This window comes from Bombina bombina, chromosome 1 (genome assembly GCF_027579735.1).
Source record: "Bombina bombina isolate aBomBom1 chromosome 1, aBomBom1.pri, whole genome shotgun sequence".
Classification (NCBI taxonomy): Eukaryota; Metazoa; Chordata; class Amphibia; order Anura; family Bombinatoridae; genus Bombina; species Bombina bombina.
In genome coordinates this window covers 1,493,237,533-1,493,263,511 of record NC_069499.1, presented here as the reverse complement: position 1 = coordinate 1,493,263,511, position 25,979 = coordinate 1,493,237,533, and the positions used below count along the sequence as shown (strand labels likewise).

Here is a 25,979-nt window from a genome sequence, read left to right as displayed (position 1 = left end):
GGTGTATCCAGTCCACGGATCATCCATTACTTGTGGGATACCAATACCAAAGCTAAAGTACACGGATGAAGGGAGGGACAAGGCAGGTACCACTGCCTGTAAAACCTCTCTCCCAAAAATAGCCTCCGAAGAAGCAAAAGTATCAAATTTATAGAACTTTGAAAAAGTATGAAGCGAAGACCAAGTCGCCGCCTTGCAAATCTGTTCAACAGAAGCCTTATTTTTAAAAGCCCATGTGGAAGCCACAGCTCTAGTAGAATGAGCTGTAATCCTTTCAGGAGGCTGCTGGCCAGCAGTGTCATAAGCTAAGCGTATTATACTTCTTAGCCAAAGCGAAAGAGAAGTTGCCGAAGCCTTTTGGCCTTTCCTCTGTCCAGAGTAGACAACAAACAAAGCAGATGTTTGACGAAAATCTTTAGTAGCTTGTAAAGAATACTTTAAAGCACGAACCACGTCAAGATTGTGTAATAGACGTTCCTTCTTTGAAGGAGGATTAGGACACAATGACGGAACAACAATCTCCTGATTGATATTCTTATTAGATACCACCTTAGGTAAAAACCCAGGTTTGGTACACAAAACTACCTTATCTGCATGGAAGATCAGATAAGGGGAATCACATTGTAAGGCAGATAACTCGGAAACTCTACGAGCCGAGGAAATAGCTACCAAAAACAGAACTTTCCAAGATAAAAGCTTGATATCTATGGAATGAAGAGGTTCAAACGGAACCCCTTGAAGAACTTTAAGAACCAAATTTAAACTTCATGGCGGAGCAACTGGTTTAAACACAGGCTTGATTCTAACTAAAGCCTGACAAAATGCCTGAACATCTGGAACATCCGCCAGACGCTTGTGCAAAAGAATAGACAGAGCAGAAATCTGTCCCTTTAAGGAACTAGCTGACAATCCTTTTTCCAATCCTTCTTGGAGAAAAGATAATATCATGGGAATCCTGACTTTACTCCATGAGTAACCCTTGGATTCGCACCAATAAAGATATTTACGCCATATCTTATGATAGATTTTCCTGGTGACAGGCTTCCGTGCCTGAATTAAAGGGACAGTAAACCTTAAAATTAATGTTATATAATTCTGCACATAGTGCAGAATTATATAACATTATATTAGCCAAACTTTCTAACACATAATATTCCCTTTTCATTTTTAACAAAAAACGCCGTTTTACAGACCCGCTCTCTGTGCTCTGCTGAGCGGGTCTGCTTTTTTTTTTACACAGCGTATAGTCACAGCCCGACCCGACCTCGCCATAAGATTAAGTGCAGCTCGCTCACAGGAGAACCTTATTCCGGTTCTTTTAGCAGACTTGCATTTTAGCCAATCAGCGTGAGCACAATGTTGTCTATAATGCACACATGAAGTAGCCGTTTCTAGCTGTGAAAAAACTGTCAAATGTATTTAGATAAGAGGCAGCCTTCAATAGCATAGAAATTAGCATGAGTCTACCTAGGTTTAGCTTTCAACTAAGAATACCAAAAGAACATAAAGCAAATTTGATAATGAAAGTAAATTGGAAAGTTGTTTATAAATTACATGCCCTATCTAAATTATGAAAGGTTAATTCTAACTAGACTGCCCCTTTAAAATTTAATTTAATATTCAGATGCAGAAAAAATCTCACTAAAAAAAATCTCATTGCAGATAGTGAAAAACAGAATTTATGGTTACCTGATAAATTACTTTCTCTTGCGGTGTATCCAGTCCACGGATTCATCCTTACTTGTGGGATATTCTCATTCCCTACAGGAAGTAACAAAGAGAGTACACAGCAGAGCTGTCCATATAGCTCCCCCTCTAGCTCCACCCCCCAGTCATTCGACCAAAGGTTAGGAAGAAAAAGGAGAAACCATAGGGTGCAGTGGTGACTGTAGTTTAAACAAAAAAATTTTACCCGACTTAATTGCCAGGGCGGGCCGTGGACTGGATACACCGCAAGAGAAAGTAATTTATCAGGTAAGCATAAATTCTGTTTTCTCTTGCAAGGTGTATCCAGTCCACGGATTCATCCTTTACTTGTGGGATACCAATACCAAAGCTTTAGGACACGGATGAAGTGAGGGAACAAGACAGGTACCTTTTAAACGGAAGGCACCACTGCTTGTAAAACCTTCCTCCCAAAAATAGCCTCCGAAGAAGCAAAAGTATCGAATTTGTAAAATTTGGAAAAAGTATGCAGTGAAGACCAAGTCGCTAAAGGAGTGAGACAAAGTTGCCCATAGAGACAGGCTGGATTTCACAGCAATCCAGCTGGCTGTTCCAAGGTGTGGTAACAGATGGGTGGGTGTTAGAGTATTGGTACTCTAAAGTAGCATAGCAACAGGAAGTAGCAGTTATAACACTTAGAGTGGATTTGGTAAAAAGTAAATTTATTTAAAAAGTATAAAAAATATAACAATACCACTCATCTCAGTGTTAAAAATGTATCTTATACACAAGGAATACATGCGACGCGTTTCTCAGATATACTGTTTCCTCAGGCATGTTATTACACAATTCTTAACCTCCTTATATAGGGCTATGCTACTATGAATACACCCGACAGGAGAAGAACACCAAATCATTGAATACCTTACATGTAATTCTGGTTATGTCGTATATGCACTTACATGTGCGTGTGGGGTCCAGTATATTGGACGCACCTCTAGGAAGGTGAGACTGAGATGGGGAGAGCATAAAAGAAATATAATTAAAAATTCGATCAAACATAGTGTCTCTAGGCACAAGTGCACCAAAACCATACAAGGTGGATGCTCATTCAGCATTACGCCACTAGAAAGCATCCCAATCAGTCATCATTATAACAGATTCACCCGCTTGAGAAAAAGGGAAACATATTGGATATTTAAATTCCAAACATTGTTTCCCACGGGGCTCAATGAAGTCATTGACTCCATAGCATTTGTTTAGTTGCATTTTTGCCCTATCCATTCCCAATAATCGATCATCGCTCCCCACTAGTAGGGATTTTAGTATTTGGCCACTATTATGTTTTGTGCAATATGTTTATTAGGTTGTACTCTATATGCCACTGTCCCTAGATGAGCACTGCCCATTCCCAATGTAGTATTTCTATCATTATATTACAATATAACCCTGCCACCAGTATCCACATCACTTCCCCTATTTAGGTATCACCATTAGTCTTCATTCACATTAACACCTCAGACTAGGGAATAGTGGTCACCTGTCAATTTGTCAATTTTTTAATTTTTTATTTTTAATTCTAGACACACATTCATATTCCTCCATAGGGAGTAAATGTACAGTATTGTAATATTACAACACTGCATACCAGGATTAATATCACTCGTTATTTTCATGTACTATTATTAGTCTTTATTCACACTGACACTCCAGATAAGGGGGTCATTGTTATTATAATCTTTGGACACACTCTCACGCTCTGCACAAGGGAGTCATTGTACAGCATTATTATGTTATGTAACTTAGGCACACTTACCTTATATAGAGAGAACATAACATTCACTATTGAATTTACAGTCACTATAGTATATTAATTACTATATAGCACTTCTCCTAATTATTGGAGACTGTGATTTAGAATTGCACTTTAATATTATATAGACACACTTATTTTATTACGCATGGTATTTGAATTTATTACGTGTGCCTTTGCGTGTACTTAAGAACATATATAGGCACTGAGAGAGAGATATATATAAATATATATTTATTATATCTGACTTACATCCGACATGTACATTTGACACATGTCAATAAGGCAAAAAACCTATTTGTCCGTATGGGAATTGGTACTCCTCTCAAGTGGGTGTTTCACTGTGTGGCTAGTTTACATAAACATAATTATGTCACATAGCAGAACTATAGCACATATCCTGGTTTTGGATTTTTTCCCCCCACGGACCAATAGTCACAGTCTATCCGACAAGAACACAGGCAGGACCAATGGGAGGTTTTGTTTACGACTGGCCGCTACCAATCATTACACTTCCCCAAGTCATATTAACAGCCTTCAATACTAGTAGTGGAGATACGGGTATCCCTACCATGTGACTACAGGCAAGACCAATGGGAGACTCTGTTTACCATTGTCCGTAAATTGGCATGATACACTGCTAGTCTTCAGTGCACGCCAATCACGGTACATAACGTCACGCATTGGTAATGGAGGCGCGTCTCCAGTCAGTGCTCTGATTGGACATGCGCACTCCGAATGACAATATAGAAATAGGTAAGAATAGAAATAGGAGTTTGAGCGCAACATCTGATTTGATTGACAGTTATATAGACAAATCAACGGGTCTATCTTGCAAGCTATCTGACTATAGAGTGATTGACAACCTAGCCACCCTATGAGATTTTAGAAATTACGAACAGCATAGATTACAAATTTTCGATTACAAAATGTTAGGTATTTGGAAAATACAAACATATATAAGAATACAAATTTAGAAACATTCAGTTTATTCACTTGTTTGAAAGGTCACTTGAATATACATATAGAATTTATGCAGTATATTGTAATAAGGGCGGCGTCATTGTTAAATGATGGCTCTTGATTGGTTATAATTTGAACAATTGGTGGGGGTGGGATGTGGGTGTATTCATAGTAGCATAGCCCTATATAAGGAGGTTAAGAATTGTGTAATAACATGCCTGAGGAAACAGTATATCTGAGAAACGCGTCGCATGTATTCCTTATGTATAAGATACATTTTTAACACTGAGATGAGTGGTATTGTTATATTTTTTATACTTTTTAAATAAATTTACTTTTTACCAAATCCACTCTAAGTGTTATAACTGCTACTTCCTGTTGCTATGCTACTTTAGAGTACCAATACTCTAACACCCACCCATCTGTTACCACACCTTGGAACAGCCAGCTGGATTGCTGTGAAATCCAGCCTGTCTCTATGGGCAAGATTGATTGCCTTCACCACATGTGAGTATCCTGTGCATATTGGGGTGTTATTGTGCCTTATACCACCATTGATCTGCACCATTGGCGCCTCTGTACTTTGTCTCACTCCTTTAGTTTGTCTCCGTCTGGATACCGATAGAGCTGCCTAGTCGTTCAGCCAGCTGGATTGCTGCTAAAATCCAGCCCGTCCCTATTGGCATAATTGAATGCCTTCATCTATTGTGAGTACCCTGTTATCTTAGTATACTGGTACATCTTCAGAAACCCCCATTGATCTGCACCATTGGCGCCCCTTCTGTGTTGTTCTTTCTTTTCAGAAGACCAAGTCGCTGCCTTACAAATCTGTTCCACAGAAGCCTCATTTTTAAAAGCCCACGTGGAAGCCACTGCTCTGGTAGAATGAGCAGTAATTGTGTCAGGAGGCTGCTGGCCAGCAGTCTCATAGGCCAAACGGATGATGCTTTTCAGCCAAAAGGAAAGAGAGGTAGCAGTCACTTTCTTACCTCTCCTCTTACCAGAATAGACAACAAACAAGAAAGATGTTTGTCTGAAATCCTTAGTTGCTTGTAAGTAGAACTTTAAAGCACGAATCACATCAAGATTATGTAACAAATGTTCCGTCTTCGAAGAAGGATTAGGACACAGAGAATGTTAGGTGTTTCCCCAGGGGGGGGGGAAGTGTCAGGTCAGGCCGAAGCCACGGGCCCACTGTACCACCTGAGGCAGATGTAGTTTATCTGATAAGGATCCCTTAGAATAACTCAGACCATGCAGCAATATGATCTAAAGCCAATCATGTTTATTGAACAGTGCAAGCCTATCTTATAGACTTCAGTAACAGCATACAGGGTTAAGGGGATGAGTTAAGGACGGCGTCATCTTACATATATATATACAGAGTAAAGCACAGTGTGATTCTGGAAATTCACTAGCTCATAACAATATTCGATAGTCATAATAAGCTAACATCTGCAGAGATAACAAGGTCTCTGAACCATCTTATTGATATAATATTCTTCTGGGCGTACAGCCAGTAAGCTTCTACAAGGCCGAACAGCTAAGGAAAGTAACATAACAAGCACATAGTTCCCACTACATAATAACCCAGTATAATAAAGTCTAATCATTACAAAATGGATGCTAATCATCACAAGATGACTGCGAGGAACAAGATGGCTGCAGTCAGGTTCACATTACCCCTAACATACCATCCTTTTATTCTAACAGAATAACATAAAAATAGACAGGCATAGAAAAACATAATTTATGTAAGAACTTACCTGATAAATTCATTTATTTCATATTAGCAAGAGTCCATGAGCTAGTGACGTATGGGATATACATTCCTACCAGGAGGGGCAAAGTTTCCCAAACCTCAAAATGCCTACAAATACACCCCTCACCACACCCACAATTCAGTTTAACGAATAGCCAAGAAGTGGGGTGATAAAAAAAGTGCGAAAGCATATAAAATAAGGAATTGGAATAATTGTGCTTTATACAAAATCATAACCACCACCAAAAAAGGGCGGGCCTCATGGACTCTTGCTAATATGAAAGAAATGAATTTATCAGGTAAGTTCTTACATAAATTATGTTTTCTTTCATGTAATTAGCAAGAGTCCATGAGCTAGTGACGTATGGGATAATGACTACCCAAGATGTGGATCTTTCCACACAAGAGTCACTAGAGAGGGAGGGATAAAATAAAGACAGCCAATTCCTGCTGAAAATAATCCACACCCAAAATAAAGTTTAACGAAAAACAGAAGCAGAAGATTCAAACTGAAACCGCTGCCTGAAGTACTTTTCTACCAAAAACTGCTTCAGAAGAAGAAAATACATCAAAATGGTAGAATTTAGTAAAAGTATGCAAAGAGGACCAAGTTGCTGCTTTGCAGATCTGGTCAACCGAAGCTTCATTCCTAAACGCCCAGGAAGTAGATACTGACCTAGTAGAATGAGCTGTAATTCTCTGAGGCGGAATTTTACCCGACTCAACATAGGCAAGATGAATTAAAGATTTCAACCAAGATGCCAAAGAAATGGCAGAAGCTTTCTGGCCTTTCCTAGAACCGGAAAAGATAACAAATAGACTAGAAGTCTTACGGAAAGATTTCGTAGCTTCAACATAATATTTCAAAGCTCTAACAACATCCAAAGAATGCAACGATTTCTCCTTAGAATTCTTAGGATTAGGACATAATGAAGGAACCACAATTTCTCTACTAATGTTGTTGGAATTCACAACTTTAGGTAAAAATTCAAAAGAAGTTCGCAACACCGCCTTATCCTGATGAAAAATCAGAAAAGGAGACTCACAAGAAAGAGCAGATAATTCAGAAACTCTTCTAGCAGAAGAGATGGCCAAAAGGAACAAAACTTTCCAAGAAAGTAATTTAATGTCCAATGAATGCATAGGTTCAAACGGAGGAGCTTGAAGAGCTCCCAGAACCAAATTCAAACTCCAAGGAGGAGAAATTGACTTAATGACAGGTTTTATACGAACCAAAGCTTGTACAAAACAATGAATATCAGGAAGAATAGCAATCTTTCTGTGAAAAAGAACAGAAAGAGCAGAGATTTGTCCTTTCAAAGAACTTGCGGACAAACCCTTATCTAAACCATCCTGAAGAAACTGTAAAATTCTCGGTATTCTAAAAGAATGCCAAGAAAAATGATGAGAAAGACACCAAGAAATATAAGTCTTCCAGACTCTATAATATATCTCTCGAGATACAGATTTACGAGCCTGTAACATAGTATTAATCACGGAGTCAGAGAAACCTCTTTGACCAAGAATCAAGCGTTCAATCTCCATACCTTTAAATTTAAGGATTTCAGATCCTGATGGAAAAAAGGGCCTTGTGACAGAAGGTCTGGTCTTAACGGAAGAGTCCACGGTTGGCAAGAGGCCATCCGGACAAGATCCGCATACCAAAACCTGTGAGGCCATGCCGGAGCTACCAGCAGAACAAACGAACATTCCTTCAGAATCTTGGAGATTACTCTTGGAAGAAGAACTAGAGGCGGAAAGATATAGGCAGGATGATACTTCCAAGGAAGTGATAATGCATCCACTGCCTCCGCCTGAGGATCCCGGGATCTGGACAGATACCTGGGAAGTTTCTTGTTTAGATGGGACGCCATCAGATCTATTTCTGGAAGTTCCCACATTTGAACAATCTGAAGAAATACCTCTGGGTGAAGAGACCATTCGCCCGGATGCAACGTTTGGCGACTGAGATAATCCGCTTCCCAATTGTCTACACCTGGGATATGAACCGCAGAGATTAGACAGGAGCTGGATTCCGCCCAAACCAAAATTCGAGATACTTCTTTCATAGCCAGAGGACTGTGAGTCCCTCCTTGATGATTGATGTATGCCACAGTTGTGACATTGTCTGTCTGAAAACAAATGAACGATTCTCTCTTCAGAAGAGGCCAAAACTGAAGAGCTCTGAAAATTGCACGGAGTTCCAAATATTGATCGGTAATCTCACCTCCTGAGATTCCCAAACTCCTTGTGCCGTCAGAGATCCCCACACAGCTCCCCAACCTGTGAGACTTGCATCTGTTGAAATTACAGTCCAGGTCGGAAGCACAAAAGAAGCCCCCTGAATTAAACGATGGTGATCTGTCCACCATGTTAGAGAGTGTCGAACAATCGGTTTTAAAGATATTAAATGAGATATCTTCGTGTAATCCTTGCACCATTGCTTCAGCATACAGAGCTGAAGAGGTCGCATGTGAAAACGAGCAAAGGGGATCGCGTCCGATGCAGCAGTCATAAGACCTAGAATTTCCATGCATAAGGCTACCGAAGGGAATGATTGTGACTGAAGGTTTCGACAAGCTGTAATCAACTTTAGACGTCTCTTGTCTGTTAAAGACAGAGTCATGGACACTGAATCCATCTGGAAACCCAGAAAGGTTACCCTTGTCTGAGGAATCAAAGAACTTTTTGGTAAATTGATCCTCCAACCATGATCTTGAAGAAACAACACAAGTTGATTCGTATGAGATTCTGCTAAATGTAAAGACTGAGCAAGTACCAAGATATCGTCCAAATAAGGAAATACCACAATACCCTGTTCTCTGATTACAGACAGCAGGGCACCGAGAACCTTTGTAAAAATTCTTGGAGCGGTAGCTAGGCCAAACGGCAGAGCCACAAATTGGTAATGCTTGTCCAGAAACGAGAATCTCAGGAACTGATAATGATCTGGATGAATCGGAATATGCAGATATGCATCCTGTAAATCTATCGTGGACATATAATTCCCTTGCTGAACAAAAGGTAAGATAGTCCTTACAGTTACCATCTTGAACGTTGGTATCCTTACATAACGATTCAATATTTTTAGATCCAGAACTGGTCTGAAAGAATTCTCCTTCTTTGGTACAATGAAGAGATTTGAATAAAACCCCATCCCCTGTTCCGGAACTGGAACTGGCATAATTACTCCAGTCAACTCTAGATCTGAAACACATTTCAGAAATGCTTGAGCTTTTACTGGATTTACTGGGACACGGGAAAGAAAAAATCTCTTTGCAGGAGGTCTCAACTTGAAACCAATTCTGTACCCTTCTGAAACAATGCTCTGAATCCAAAGATTGTGAACAGAATTGATCCAAATTTCCTTGAAAAAACGTAACCTGCCCCCTACCAGCTGAGCTGGAATGAGGGCCGCACCTTCATGTGGACTTAGAAGCAGGCTTTGCCTTTCTAGCTGGCTTGGATTTATTCCAGACTGGAGATGGTCTCCAAACTGAAACTGCTCCTGAGGATGAAGGATCAGGCTTTTGTTCTTTGTTGAAACGAAAGGAACGAAAACGATTATTAGCCCTGTTTTTACCTTTAGATTTTTTATCCTGTGGTAAAAAAGTTCCTTTCCCACCAGTAACAGTTGAAATAATGGAATCCAACTGAGAACCAAATAATTTGTTACCCTGGAAAGAAATGGAAAGTAAAGTTGATTTAGAAGCCATATCAGCATTCCAAGTTTTAAGCCATAAAGCTCTTCTAGCTAAAATAGCTAGAGACATAAACCTGACATCAACTCTGATAATATCAAAAATGGCATCACAGATAAAATTATTAGCATGCTGAAGAAGAATAATAATATCATGAGAATCACGATGTGTTACTTGTTGCGCTAAAGTTTCCAACCAAAAAGTTGAAGCTGCAGCAACATCAGCCAAAGATATAGCAGGTCTAAGAAGATTACCTGAACACAGATAAGCTTTTCTTAGAAAGGACTCAATTTTCCTATCTAGAGGATCCTTAAACGAAGTACCATCTGACGTAGGAATAGTAGTACGTTTAGCAAGGGTAGAAATAGCCCCATCAACTTTAGGGATCTTGTCCCAAAATTCTAATCTGTCAGACGGCACAGGATATAATTGCTTAAAACGTTTAGAAGGAGTAAATGAATTACCCAAATTATCCCATTCTTTGGAAATTACTGCAGAAATAGCATTAGGAACAGGAAAAACTTCTGGAATAATCACAGGAGCTTTAAATACCTTATCTAAACGTTTAGAATTAGTATCAAGAGGACCAGAATCCTCTATTTCTAAAGCAATTAGAACTTCTTTAAGTAAAGAACGAATAAATTCCATTTTAAATAAATATGAAGATTTATCAGCATCAACCTCAGAGACAGAATCCTCTGAACCAGAGGAGTCATCAGAATCAGAATGATGATGTTCATTTAAAAATTCATCTGTAGGGAGAGAAGTTTTAAAAGATTTTTTACGTTTACTAGAAGGAGAAATAACAGACATAGCCTTCTTTATGGATTCAGAAACAAAATCTCTTATATTATCAGGAACATTCTGCACCTTAGATGTTGAGGGAACTGCAACAGGCAATGGTACTTTACTAAAGGAAATATTATCTGCTTTAACAAGTTTGTCATGACAATCAATACAAACAACAGCTGGAGAAATAGCTACCAAAAGTTTACAGCAGATACACTTAGCTTTGGTAGATTCAGCACTTGACAGCGATTTTCCTGTAGTATCTTCTGGCTCAGATGCAACGTGAGACATCTTGCAATATGTAAGAGAAAAAACAACATATAAAGCAAAATTGATCAAATTCCTTAAATGACAGTTTCAGGAATGGGAAAGAATGCCAAAGAACAAGCTTCTAGCAACCAGAAGCAATAAAAAATGAGACTTAAATAATGTGGAGACAAAAGTGACGCCCATATTTTTTCGCGCCAAATAAGACGCCCACATTATTTGGCGCCTAAATGCTTTTGGCGCCAAAAATGACGCCACATCCGGAACGCCGACATTTTTGGCGCGAAATAACGTCAAAGAATGACGCAACTTCCGGCGACACGTATGACGCCGGAAACGGAAATAGAATTTTTGCGCCAAAAAAGTCCGCGCCAAGAATGACGCAATAAAATGAAGCATTTTCAGCCCCCGCGAGCCTAACAGCCCACAGGGAAAAAGTCAAATTTTAAGGTAAGAAAAAATGGTCAAATCAAAATGCATTATCCCAAATATGAAACTGACTGTCTGAAAATAAGGAAAGTTGAACATTCTGAGTCAAGGCAAATAAATGTTTGAATACATATATTTAGAACTTTATAAACAAAGTGCCCAACCATAGCTTGGAGTGTCACAGAAAATAAGACTTACTTACCCCAGGACACTCATCTACATATAGCAGATAGCCAAACCAGTACTGAAACGAGAATCAGCAGAGGTAATGGTATATATAAGAGTATATCGTCGATCTGAAAAGGGAGGTAAGAGATGAATCTCTACGACCGATAACAGAGAACCTATGAAATAGACCCCTTAGAAGGAGATCACTGCATTCAAATAGGCAATACTCTCCTCACATCCCTCTGACATTCACTGCACGCTGAGAGGAAAACCGGGCTCCAACTTGCTGCGGAGCGCATATCAACGTAGAATCTAGCACAAACTTACTTCACCACCTCCATCGGAGGCAAAGTTTGTAAAACTGAATTGTGGGTGTGGTGAGGGGTGTATTTGTAGGCATTTTGAGGTTTGGGAAACTTTGCCCCTCCTGGTAGGAATGTATATCCCATACGTCACTAGCTCATGGACTCTTGCTAATTACATGAAAGAAATTAGTAAAGCCTTATATTATGGTAACAGAACTCTATGTGAGAATACTAAAGAGAAAAATATTCCTATGTCGTGATATACTTTTATAGGCTAATAGGTCACAATTTGTCACTGCATATAGGTACAGCCCCTCCAATACCTTCCATCTATCTTTCAGCCTTCCCAAAACTACCGGTCTACCTGCACAGAGACCCAACCAGCACCCCCATCTACCCCCAAACAACGCTGCATCTTTTATTTCTCCACCTGCATTGCTAGCACCCCCCAATATGTCAAACAGTTCCTTCTCCACAGTAAAGCATGACATAGCAACAGCACAACTGTCTCTAGGTGGCCTCTGATCACTTTAAGAACAGTCTTTGTCCATTTGAGAGCGCTACACCATGACACATTGCTATAATACAATTCTCCAACAGTTCAAATCTTCATCCCTTTTCTGCTGGCGAGTAAATAGTACAAACCGATACCATTTAAAAATAACAAACTTTTGCTTGTAGAACAAAAACTACAAATCTAACACCACATTCACTTTACCCATCCGAGAGAGACCCTATTGCTTAGAGCCGGAAAAGAGAATGACTGGGGGGTGGAGCTAGAGGGGGAGCTATATGGACAGCTCTGCTGTGTGCTCTCTTTGACACTTCCTGTAGGGAATGAGAATATCCCACAAGTAAAGGATGAATCCGTGGACTGGATACACCTTGCAAGAGAAAAAGCTCTTCCTCTGGGTTATGTATAAGGATCTTTGTAACATCTCATTATTAATGCTGGTTATTTTCCTAAGAACAGTGAATGCAAGGTGAATGTATTGAGAGGATAATGTCATGTACATTTCTTTCTTTTTCTGCAAGTTTATGTATTTGATGCCCGTTGCTTTAATTGTATAAGGTTTCTTTATTTCTGTAAAATCAATAAAAAAAAAAGAAAAAAAAAAGAAAGAAAAAAAAGGAAAAAAACATGTAAGAAAATCAATACCTTTGTCTTTCTCTGTCTTTTGCATTTGATTCCTTTTCTCTTCCTTTTCCGCTCTGACCTTCCATTCTTTCAACCAACTAGATAAGAGCCAAAATAGGTCAGTAACATTAGCTGTAAAATATTGTGATAATAACAGAATTTATGCTTACCTGATAAATTACTTTCTCCAACGGTGTGTCCGGTCCACGGCGTCATCCTTACTTGTGGGATATTCTCTTCCCCAACAGGAAATGGCAAAGAGTCCCAGCAAAGCTGGTCACATGATCCCTCCTAGGCTCCGCCCACCCCAGTCATTCGACCGACGGACAGGAGGAAATATATATAGGAGACTGTAGTTAGAGAAAATAATTCATCAGACCTGATTAAAAAAACCAGGGCGGGCCGTGGACCGGACACACCGTTGGAGAAAGTAATTTATCTGTTAAGCATAAATTCTGTTTTCTCCAACATAGGTGTGTCCGGTCCACGGCGTCATCCTTACTTGTGGGAACCAATACCAAAGCTTTAGGACACGGATGAAGGGAGGGAGCAAATCAGGTCACCTAAACGGAAGGCACCACAGCTTGCAAAACCTTTCTCCCAAAAATAGCCGTCCGGCAGTCTCATAAGCCAATCGGATAATGTTTTTAAGCCAAAAGGAAAGAGAGGTAGAAGTCGCTTTTTGACCTCTCCTTTTACCAGAATAAACAACAAACAAGGAAGATGTTTGTCTGAAATCTTTAGTAGCCTCTAAATAAAATTTTAGAGCACGGACTACGTCCAAATTGTGTAACAAACGTTCCTTCTTTGAAACTGGATTCGGACACAAAGAAGGTACAACTATCTCCTGGTTAATATTTTTGTTGGAAACAACTTTCGGAAGAAAACCAGGCTTAGTACGCAAAACCACCTTATCTGCATGGAACACCAGATAGGGCGGAGAACACTGCAGAGCAGATAACTCTGAAACTCTTCTAGCAGAAGAAATTGCAACCAAAAACAAAACTTTCCACGATAATAACTTAATATCTACAGAATGTAAGGGTTCAAACGGAACCCCTTGAAGAACTGAAAGAACTAGATTTAGACTCCAGGGAGGAGTCAAAGGTCTGTAAACAGGCTTGATTCTAACCAGAGCCTGAACAAATGCTTGAACATCTGGCACAGCTGCCAGCCTTTTGTGAAGTAAAACAGATAAAGCAGAGATCTGTCCCTTCAGAGAACTTGCAGATAATCCTTTCTCCAAACCTTCTTGTAGAAAGGATAGAATCTTAGGAATTTTTATCTTGTTCCATGGGAATCCTTTAGATTCACACCAACAGATATATTTTTTCCATATTTTATGGTAAATTTTTCTAGTTACAGGCTTTCTAGCCTGAATCAGAGTATCTATTACAGAATCTGAAAACCCACGCTTTGATAAAATCAAGCGTTCAATCTCCAAGCCGTCAGTTGGAGGGAAACCAGATTTGGATGTTCGAATGGACCTTGAACAAGAAGGTCCTGTCTCAAAGGTAGCTTCCATGGTGGAGCCGATGACATATTCACCAGGTCTGCATACCAAGTCCTGCGTGGCCACGCAGGAGCTATCAAGATCACTGAAGCCCTCTCCTGATTGATCCTGGCTACCAGCCTGGGAATGAGAGGAAACGGTGGGAATACATAAGCTAGGTTGAAGGTCCAAGGTGCTACTAGTGCATCTACTAGAGTCGCCTTGGGATCCCTGGATCTGGACCCGTAGCAAGGAACCTTGAAGTTCTGACGAGACGCCATCAGATCCATGTCTGGAATGCCCCATAATTGAGTTATTTGGGCAAAGATTTCCGGATGGAGTTCCCACTCCCCCGGATGGAATGTCTGACGACTCAGAAAATTGAATTATCTTGGTCACTTCTTTCATCGCCAGGGAACTCCTTGTTCCCCCCTGATGATTGATATATGCAACAGTCGTCATGTTGTCTGATTGAAACCTTATGAATTTGGCCTTTGCTAGTTGAGGCCAAGCTTTGAGAGCATTGAATATTGCTCTCAGTTCCAGAATGTTTATCGGGAGAAGAGATTCTTCCCGAGACCAAAGACCCTGAGCTTTCAGGGGTTCCCAGACCGCACCCCAGCCCACCAGGCTGGCGTCGGTCGTGACAATGACCCACTCTGGTCTGCGGAAGCTCATTCCCTGTGACAGATTGTCCAGGGTCAGCCACCAACGGAGTGAATCTCTGGTCTTTTGATCTACTTGAATCGTTGGAGACAAGTCTGTATAATCCCCATTCCACTGTCTGAGCATGCACAGTTGTAATGGTCTTAGATGAATTCGTGCAAAAGGAACTATGTCCATTGCTGCAACCATCAATCCTATTACTTCCATGCACTGCGCTATGGAAGGACGAAGAACAGAATGAAGTACTTGACAAGAGCTTAGAATTTTTGATTTTCTGACCTCTGTCAGAAAAATCCTCATTTCTAAGGAATCTATTATTGTTCCCAAGAAGGGAACTCTTGTTGACGGGGACAGAGAACTTTTTTCTTTGTTCACTTTCCATCCGTGAGATCTGAGAAAGGCTAGGACGATGTCCGTATGAGCCTTTGCTTTTGACAGAGACGACGCTTGAATCAGGATGTCGTCCAAGTAAGGTACTACTGCAATGCCCCTTGGTCTTAGAACCGCTAGAAGGGACCCTAGTACCTTTGTGAAAATCCTTGGAGCAGTGGCTAATCCGAATGGAAGTGCCACAAACTGGTAATGCTTGTCCAGAAAAGCGAACCTTAGGAACTGATGATGTTCCTTGTGGATAGGAATATGTAGGTACGCATCCTTTAAATCCACAGTAGTCATAAATTGATTTTCCTGGATAGTAGGTAGGATCGTTCGAATAGTTTCCATTTTGAACGATGGAACCTTGAGAAATTCGTTTAGGATCTTGAGATCCAAAATTGGTCTGAATGTTCCCTCTTTTTTGGGAACTATGAACAGGTTGGAATAAAAACCCATCCCTTGTTCTCTTATTGGAACTGGATGAATCACTCCCATGTTTAACAGGTCTTCTACACAATGTAAGAATGCCTGTCTTTTTATTTGGTTTGAAGATAATTGAGACCTGTGGAACCTTCCCCTTGGGGGTAGTTCCTTGAATTCCAGGAGATAACCTTGAAAAACTATTTCTAGCGCCCAAGGATCCTGAACATCTCTTGCCCAAGCCTGAGCAAAAAGAGAAAGTCTGCCCCCCACCAGATCCGGTCCCGGATCGGGGGCCATCCCTTCATGCTGTTTTGGTAGCAGTGGTAGGCTTCTTGGCCTGCTTACCCTTGTTCCAGCCTTGCATTGGTCTCCAGGCTGGTTTGGGTTGTGAAGAATTACCCTCTTGCTTAGAGGATGTAGAATTAGAGGCTGGTCCGTTTCTGCGAAAGGGACGAAAATTAGGCTTATTTTTAGCCTTAAAAGACCTATCCTGTGGGAGGGCGTAGCCCTTTCCCCCAGTGATGTCTGAAATAATCTCTTTCAAATCAGGTCCAAATAATGTCTTACCCTTGAAAGGGATGTTAAGCAATTTTGTCTTGGAAGACACATCCGCTGACCAAGACTTTAGCCAAAGCGCTCTGCGCGTCACGATAGCAAACCCTGAATTTTTCGCCGCTAATCTAGCTAATTGCAAAGCAGCATCTAAAATAAAAGAGTTAGCCAATTTAAGTGCTTGAACTCTGTCCATAACCTCCTCATACGAAGATTCTTTATTGAGCGACTTTTCTAGTTCCTCGAACCAGAAACACGCTGCCGTAGTGACAGGAACAATGCATGAAATTGGTTGTAGAAGGTAACCTTGCTGAACAAAAATCTTTTTAAGCAAACCCTCTAATTTTTTATCCATAGGATCTTTGAAAGCACAACTATCTTCGATAGGAATAGTAGTGCGTTTGTTTAGAGTAGAAACCGCCCCCTCGACCTTGGGGACTGTCTGCCATAAGTCCTTTCTGGGGTCGACTATAGGAAATAATTTCTTAAATATAGGGGGGGGGGGGGGGGGAGACAAAAGGTATGCCGGGCCTTTCCCACTCTTTATTTACTATGTCCGCCACCCGCTTGGGTATAGGAAAAGCGTCGGGGGGCACCGGAACCTCTAGGAACTTGTCCATCTTACATAATTTCTCTGGAATGACCAAATTGTCACAATCATCCAGAGTAGATAACACCTCCTTAAGCAGTGCGCGGAGATGTTCTAATTTAAATTTAAATGTCACAACATCAGGTTCAGCTTGTTGAGAAATTTTTCTTGAATCTGAAATTTCTCCCTCAGACAAAACCTCCCTCATGGCCCCTTCAGATTGGTGTGAGGGTATGTCAGAACAGTTATCATCAGCGTCCTCTTGCTCTTCAGTGTTTAAAACAGAGCAATCGTGCTTTCTCTGATAAGTAGGCATTTTGGATAAAATGTTTGCTATAGAGTTATCCATTACAGCCGTTAATTGTTGCATGGTAATAAGAATTGGCGCACTAGATGTACTAGGGGCCTCTTGTGTGGGCAAAACTGGTGTAGACACAGAAGGGGATGATGTAGTATCATGTTTACTCCCCTCATTTGAGGAATCATCTTGGGCAATATCATTATCTGTGGCATTGCTGTCCCTACTTTGTTTGGACACTATGGCACAATTATCACATAAATTTAAATGGGGAGACACCTTGGCTTTCATACATATAGAACATAGCTTATCTGATGGTACAGACATGTTAAACAGGCTTAAACTTGTCAACAAAGCACAAAAAAAACGTTTTAAAATAAAACCGTTACTGTCACTTTAAATTTCAAACTGAAAACACTTTATTACTGAATATGTGAAAAAGTATGAAGGAATTGTTAAAAATTCACCAAAATTTCACCACAGTGTCTTAAAGCCTTAAAAGTATTGCACACCAAATTTCAGAGCTTTAACCCTTAAATTAACGGAACCGGAGCCGTTTTTACATTTAACCCCTATACGCTTTGCTGAGACCCAACCAAGCCCAGAGGGGAATACGATACCAAATGATGCCTTCTATAAGCTTTTTCAGTGATTCTTAGCTCCTCACACATGCATCTGCATGCCTTGCTCTCAAAAAACAACTGCGCATTAGTTGCGCGAAAATGAGGCTCTGTCTATAACTAGAAAAGGCCCCCATCTGAAAAAGGTGTCCAACACAGTGCCTGCCGTTTTTCTAAACAATCCCCAAGATTATAATAACCATTAATAGTTAGAATCTGCAAAATATGCCTAGCAAAGCAATCGTTTTAGCCCAGAAAAATGTCTACCAGTTTTTTAAGCCCTTATGAAGCCCTTTATTCTTTTATTTAACTAAGAAAATGGCTTACCGGTCCCCATAAGGGGAAATGACAGCCTTCCAGCATTACATAGTCTTGTTAGAAATATGGCCAGTCATACCTTAAGCAGAAAAGTCTGCCAACTGTTTCCCCCAACTGAAGTTACTTCATCTCAACAGTCCTGTGTGGAAACAGAAATCGATTTTAGTAACGTTTGCTAAAATCATCTTCCTCTTACAAACAGAAATCTTCATCTTTTTTCTGTTTCAGAGTAAATAGTACATACCAGCACTATTTTAAAATAACAAACACTTGATTGAAGTATAAAAACTACATTTAAACACCAAAAAACTCTTAACCATCTCCGTGGAGATGTTGCCTGTGCAACGGCAAAGAGAATGACTGGGGTGGGCGGAGCCTAGGAGGGATCATGTGACCAGCTTTGCTGGGACTCTTTGCCATTTCCTGTTGGGGAAGAGAATATCCCACAAGTAAGGATGACGCCGTGGACCGGACACACCTATGTTGGAGAAATAAATCATATTACTAACCTGTGTAATTTTTTAATTGCAGTTGTATTTCCAATCATTTCATTAGAATTCTGGGGCTGGTACTTTTCTGTCCACAGAACATCTTCAACATAAACATCTTTTTATAAAAAAAAAAAAAAAAAAAAACATGCAATAAGAAATGTCTATTAATAGTGAAATGCATACCACCATGATTAATACGGCAGTGATATTTAAAGGGATAGTATACCCCAATGTTTATTTAATTGCATGTAAGAGACACTACTATAGCACACATTGAAAGGGGCTGAGAGCAGAACCTCCCCCCTCCCCTGCATATGAAAAGACCCAATATACAAACAGAAGCAGTTTGAAGTCTGTATACATTTAAAACGTTGGGGCTTGGTTAGGAGTCTGAAAAGCAGCACAATGTTATTTAAAAAGTAAGCAAAACTATAAAAAAAAACAAAAAATCTCCAAGATAGGATATGTAAATGAGTAGTCTACAAAATATGTATGCAAAGAAAAATCTAGTGACCAATTTCCCTTTAAGATTACACTTTTTAAACTTAAAAAAGCAAAACAAATTAAAAAAATATAGATAAAATGTTTCAGGTATTGCAGTTTTATATCTGTGCTTAATTTATTTCCGTTCCCTTGACTGATGGTGCTCTTACATAGCCACAGATCTACTGCAGCAAGCGGTAGATAAATAGCCATTATTAAGAAAAACATTTAACAGACACTGTATTTCAGCTCATTAAAGGGACAATCTACTCCAAAGTATTTAGTGTTTAAAAAGGTAGATAATGCATTTACTACCCATTCCCCAGCTTTGCACAACCAGCTTTGTTATATTAATATACTTTATAACCTTTAAAAACATCGAAATTCCTACCCGTTTCTAAGCCCTTGCAGGCTGCCTTTATCTCAGTGCATTTTTATGGCTTTTCACTGTTCATGTGTGCCATATAGATAACTGTGTTCACTCCCATGGAGTTATTCATGAGTACACAAATTGTCTAAAAATGCAAGTCTTTAAAGGGACAGTCTACACCTTAGTCATCTTAAGTCTTACTTTAGATTAAACAGCAAATATCCTCCTAACCCCTTTCTATATCATGCAGCAGTAACAATAAAAAACAAAATGTATGCTTACCTGATAAATTCTTTTCTTTCCTGTCAGGGAGAGTCCACTAATTCATTCATTACTGTTGGCAATAACACACCTGGCCACCAAGAGGAGGCAAAGACACCCCAGCCAAAGCAATAAGTATCCCTCCCACTTCCCATACTCCCCCAGTCATTCAGCCGGTGAAATAGGGAAAGTAAGAAAGACACTAGGGGTATAGAGGTGCCTGAAGACAAGAAAACAACGTTGCCTTAAAATAATAGCATTAATCGTGGTCAGAAAAGAAAATAATTTATCAAGTAAGCATAAATTTTGTTTTCTTTCTAATGGCATGGAGAGTCCACAAATTAATTCATTACTGTTGGGAATTCAATACCAAAGCTACACAGAATGAGTAGGAAGGGGAAATAAGGCAGGCGGACCTAATCTGAAGGCACCACAGCTTGAAGCACCCTTCTCCCAAAAGAAACCTCAGCTGAGGCAAAAACATCAAACTTGTAAAATTTTGTAAAGGTATGTAAAAAGAGAACCAGGTAGCCACCTTATAGATTTGTTCCATAGAAGCTTTTGACCCTTGCATTTACCGCATACAAAACAAACAAGGAAGACTGCTGTCTAACATCCTTAGTTGCATGAAGATAGAATTTCAAAGCACAAACTACATCCAGATTATGCAACAAAAAACGTTCCTTCTGAGATAAAGGATACTACAATTTCCTGATTTATATTGCAGTGAGAGCCAACATTAGGAAGGAAACCTAACTTAGTACGTAAAACAGCCTTATCCGCATGGAAAACAAGATAAGGAGGATCACAATGTAAAGCAGATAACTCGGAAACTCTGTGAGCAGAAGTAATAACCAACAAAAACAAAACCTTCCACGAAAAAAAGTTTAATTTCAACAGAGCTTGTTGAAGAAAAAAGATTAAGGCTCCAAGGAGGAGCAACAGGTTTAAACACAGGCCTGATTCTAACCATTGCCTGAACAAAGGACTGAACATCAGAAAGGTTAGCTAATTTCTTGTGCACCAGAACAGAGTGTAGAAATAATAGAGCTGGCTGACAAACCATTCTCCTGACCATCTTGGAAAAACAAAAGAATTCAAGGAACTTTCACCTTGTGCCAAGGAAAACCTTGCTCCTCCAACCAAGCAAGGTATGTGTGATAAATACGACTCGTAACTGGCTTACTGGCTGGATCAGGGTATCAATGACCCTCAATGATCTAGATTTTGATGAAGTAACGGACCAGTAATAAGAAGGTCCACTCGAAGAAGCAGCCTCCACGGAGAAGAGTACATCTTCACTAGGTCCGCAAAACAAGTCCGGTGAGGCCATGCCGGAGGATCACCGAAGCTCTCTCCTGTTTGATGCGGGCGATCATCCCCCCGAGGGAGGAGAGCAAAAGGATGAAACTAATCTATAATTTTGAACCTCCATGGAGCCATGTGTCCACCAACACAGCCTGAGGATCTCAACCCATATCTGGGCAGTTTGGTATTGAGACAAGAAGCCATTAGGTCTATCTCCGGAACTCCTCACCTGAGGGTAATCTCCGAGAACACCTTGGGATGAAGAGACCACTCCACGGGGTGAAAGGACTGTCTGCTGAGGAAGTCTGCTTGCCAATAGTCTACCCCCGGAATGTGGATGGCAGAAATGTGACATTCGTGAGATTCCACCCATTGAAGGGAACTCCTTGTTCCCCCTTGATGGTTGATGTAGGCAACTGATGTTATGTTGTCGGATTGGAATCTGACCGAACAAAGTTAAGGCCAAGCCATCAGAGCACTGAAAATTGCTCTCAATTCTAGAATATTGATTAGAGGAGAGGACTCCTCCAACGACCAGGTTCCCTGAGTCTTCAAGGAACCCCAGACAGCTCCCCAACCAAGTAGACTGGCATCCGTAGTCACTATCTCCCAGGATGGTCTTTAGAAGCATGTGCCTTGTGAAAGATGGTCCTGACAAAGCCGAGAGAGAGAGAATCTCTGGTCTGGCTGTCCAGAAGAAGCGTCTGAGATAGGTAAAAATTATCTCTGTTCCATTGTCTGAGCATACATAGATGTAGAGGTCTCAGAAGAAAATGGGCAAAAAGAAAAAATGTCCATGGTAGCCACCATGAAGACACACCACTTCAATACATTAAGCCAAAGTTTTGATCAACATGGATACGTCAAAAAAAATCAACATCACGGATGAATCAATAATAGTTCCTAACCTGGTGTTCGAACGTTTGCTTAGATTTATCTTCCACCTGTGTTCCCGAAGGAGACAAGAAAGTGCATCCTTATGAGATCTTGATAACTGTAAAGACGGGGCCTGAACCAAGATATTGTCCAGGTAAGGTGCCATTTCGATTCAATTACCTTGCGCGCTGGCCACCGCAAGAATAGCCCCCAAGACCTTTGTGAAGATCCTTGGAGCAGTAGCCAGGCCAAAGGGCAGGACTACGAGCTGGAAATGGTTGTCCAGAAAGGCAAACTGAAAGTGGTATCTGTGGGTCAGCACATGCAGGAATGCATCATTCAGGTAGATCGTGGTGATAAATTGACCCACCTGAACTAACGGAAGGATTGTCTCCATCTTAAAGGACGGAACCTTCAAAAATTTGTTGAGACACTTTAAATCTAGAACGGGAAGAAACAGACCTTCTTTCATGGGAACCACAAATAGGTTTGACTAAAACTACTGGCCCCGTCCTGAGGGGGGCACTGGGATAATCACTCCCATAGAGAAAAGGTCCTCTACACAATTTAGAAAGGATGTTCTCTTTTCTGTATTGGAAGAAAGCCTTGAAAATAGGTATCGTCCCCTTGGCGGACGAGAAGTGAACCCTATTCTGTACACTTGGGAGAACACATCCAAAATCAAGCATCTCCAAAAAAGCGACAGTCTGCCCCCAACATGATCCGGTCCCAGATCAGTGGCCGTCCCTTCATGCTGATTTTTTTATCAGAGGAGAACTTCTTGGATTGTTTGTTTTTGTTCCAAGTTGAGGAGGTTTCCAGGAAATTTAAGGTTGGTCCGGCTTGGAGATCACTGTTCCATGTTAGAACGAAAATTTCCAGATTGGTGCCCCTTGGAGCTAAATTTCTTATCTTGTGGGAGGAAGGCACCTTTCTCTCCGGTGACTGTAAAGATAATAGAATCTAGACCCAGACCAAAAAACAGCTTCCCCTTAAAAGGTAGGGAAAGGAGCCTGGTCTTGGACACCATGTCCACAGACCAAGATTTCAACCAAAGAGCTCTTCTTGAAAGAACCCGCGAAGACTGATTACTTGACGTTAAGGCGGAGAATATGCATAATAGCATCACAAATAAAAGAATTGGCTGTTTTAAGAGCATTAATCCTATCTTGAATGTTTTCTAGAGAAGTCTCAGCTAGAACCATCTCCAATAAGGAATCACACCAAAAGGTAGCTGCACCAGCAACTGCTGCAGGTTGGAAGAGAAGACCAATCTGCGTAAAAAGTCTTCTATGGTACCCCTCCATCTTCCTCTCCATGGGGTCTCTGAAAGAGGTACTATTCTCAAGGGGAATAGTAGAACGTTTGGCTGATGTGGAGATAGCTCCATCCACTTTAGGAATGGAATTCCACAACTACAAATGATATTCAGGAACAGGAAACATTCTTTTAAAAGAAGGGGAGAACGGAATACTAGGTTTCTCCCAGTCCTTGGAAATTATGTCCGCCATACGTGCTGCAAACGGGAAAACCTCAGGGGCCCTGGAAGAGACATCATAAACCCTGTCCAATTTAGAAATCTTGGGACCTTCAGAAGGCTAAGATTCAAGAACCTCTATTTTTTTTTAAACTCATTGTTATTATATACTGTATAAAAAGTGTGGTGCTGTTTGATCATTAACATAATATGATGGTGAAAACAAAAGTAAATTCTTGTAACACACAGAGAGAAAATTCTCCTTGGATATTGCAGAGAACTGAATAACAGTGGAGTTCAAAAAAAAAAAAAAAAAAAAGGCTGCTAGACTCTCCCCCTCCCCTTCCCTCCCCTCTGCCACTGAACATGGGGAGAGCGATTACAACTTCGTTATAGCAGTGAACAGTTAAACATACAGACTGTGGATCTATTCAGTACATAAAATGTTTAAAATAGGTTTGATAAAAGAAAATGCAATTATTGTATTACAAATATAAAATTGATCTTTGTCCTCATATACTGCAATGCACGCTTTGCATTACAGTGAATGAGCATTGACGATTTGCCTGCCCTCTATAACATCAGTAAGAGAAGAAGCTGCCGTGTGCATCACATGACTTGGGTGCACACATGTTACAAGATGGCACCATACATGGAAAACACAAGCTGTGGATAAGCATAGAAAATATGAGAAATCTTCTTGAAGAGTTTGTAGCAAGATGAACATACAGCATTGAGAACAGTGTATTAGTTCATTTTGATTCCTCAAAAAAAGTTTAGAAAATGTTAAGGTGTTAAGTGTCCCTTTAATGCTTTGGCTGGGGTGTCTTTGCCCGCATCCTGGTGGCCAGGTGTTGAATTCCTAATAGTAATGAATGAATTTGTGGACTCTCCCTGCCATTGAAAAGAAAAGTTATTTTAAAATGAATATGGTTTCTGGTCACTTTGAAATGGCTGCCATGCTCCGCCCACTGATATAATGATCTTGGCAGCATCTATGCTCTCTGCTTAATAGCATTGACAGTCTGTTGAATCCAATTACTGAGTGCTTTGTAACTAGTGAAGCCTTTAATGCAGCCAAGATCGTGATGTCATCAGTGGGCAGAGGTTGGCAGACATTTTAAAATGGCCAGAAACAATTTTAATTTTAAAATAAAAATGTTCTGTTGCATGATATAGAAAGGGGGGGCAGGAGGCTACTTGCAGCTTAATCTAATGTAAGATGTTAAGATTACTTAAGTGCAGACTGTCCTTTTAAATAGAACGGAGATGAAAACTTTCTTAAAATTTGGTCCTCTTGGATTCTAAATAAACAGAGGGGGGCGGGGACGCCTGCTACAATTACTTCCACATAAAGATGAGTCTTCTGAGTTAAATATCTTTACAGGTAGTTCATACATTCAATTATCTGGAGGAACATGCTCTAAAAGATTTCTCTCACAATAACGACACTGCTCGATAGGAAAGGTTCACAGTTGAAAGTTTAATTCAGTTATAAAAAGTTTATTGTTGGGGGGGGGAATAGAAAAGGGGAGGCGGGAGGAATCTGAAAAGTGGGAGAAAATGCAATGGTCAACATGTACTGTTTATTTTCCTTTCTTTTAATTAACTGAACTGATACATGTTGTAATATCAAGATATTTTTGATGTGAAACATTAATAAAAAGTATTTCAACTAAATAGAACGGAGATAAGGAGGCAGTCTGAGAAAGCTTAGACACAAGATAATCAGAGGTAAAAAGTAATAAACATGTTGGCTATGCAACACTGGGGAAGGGGTAATAAAGGGATTATCTTTTTCAAAAAAACTAAATTTATGCTTTCCTGTTAATTTTTTCTTTCCTGGCATGAAAAGTCCATGATTTAATTCCAATTACAAGTGGGAATTCAACTCCTGGCCAGCAGGAGGAGGCACAGAACACCCCAGCAGAGCTGTTAAGTGTCACTTCCCTTACCCATAATCCCCAGTCATTCGGCTGAAGGAAAATGGAAATAGAAGATGACACAAGGGTATAGAGGTGCCTGAGGTTTATAAAAAAATAAAAAACTGCCAACTTAAATTTTATTAAGGGCGGGTTGTGGACTCTCCATGCCAGGAAACAAACAAATTTATCAGGTAAGCATGAATTTTGTTTTCTTTCCAATGGCATGGAGAGTCCACTATTTCATTTCAATTACTAGTGGGAACCAATACCCACTAGTGGGAACCAATACCCCAGTCGGACCTAAACAGAAGGCACCACCGCTTGAAAAATCTTTCTCTCAAAGGAAGCCACAGTCGAGGCAAAAATATCAAATCTGTAGAATTTTGAAAAAGTATGCAATAAGGGCCATGTTTCTGCCTTGCAGATTTGTTCCACAGAAGCTTAATTTTTGAAAC

At 40.2% G+C, this 25,979-nt stretch overlaps 1 protein-coding gene across 1 annotated transcript in view; it reads right to left on the bottom strand.

Moving 5' to 3' along the window:
- The window catches only part of ATAD5 (ATPase family AAA domain containing 5), a 507,256-nt gene that overhangs the window by 376,288 nt on the left and 104,989 nt on the right, over window positions 1-25,979 (bottom strand). Inside the window, exons 11-12 of the mRNA XM_053721398.1 lie at window positions 18,843-18,939; window positions 13,022-13,098 (exon numbers count right to left, since the gene is read on the bottom strand). Coding sequence (XP_053577373.1) covers window positions 13,022-13,098; window positions 18,843-18,939 — 174 coding nt within the window. The remainder of the gene's footprint in view (window positions 1-13,021; window positions 13,099-18,842; window positions 18,940-25,979) is intronic.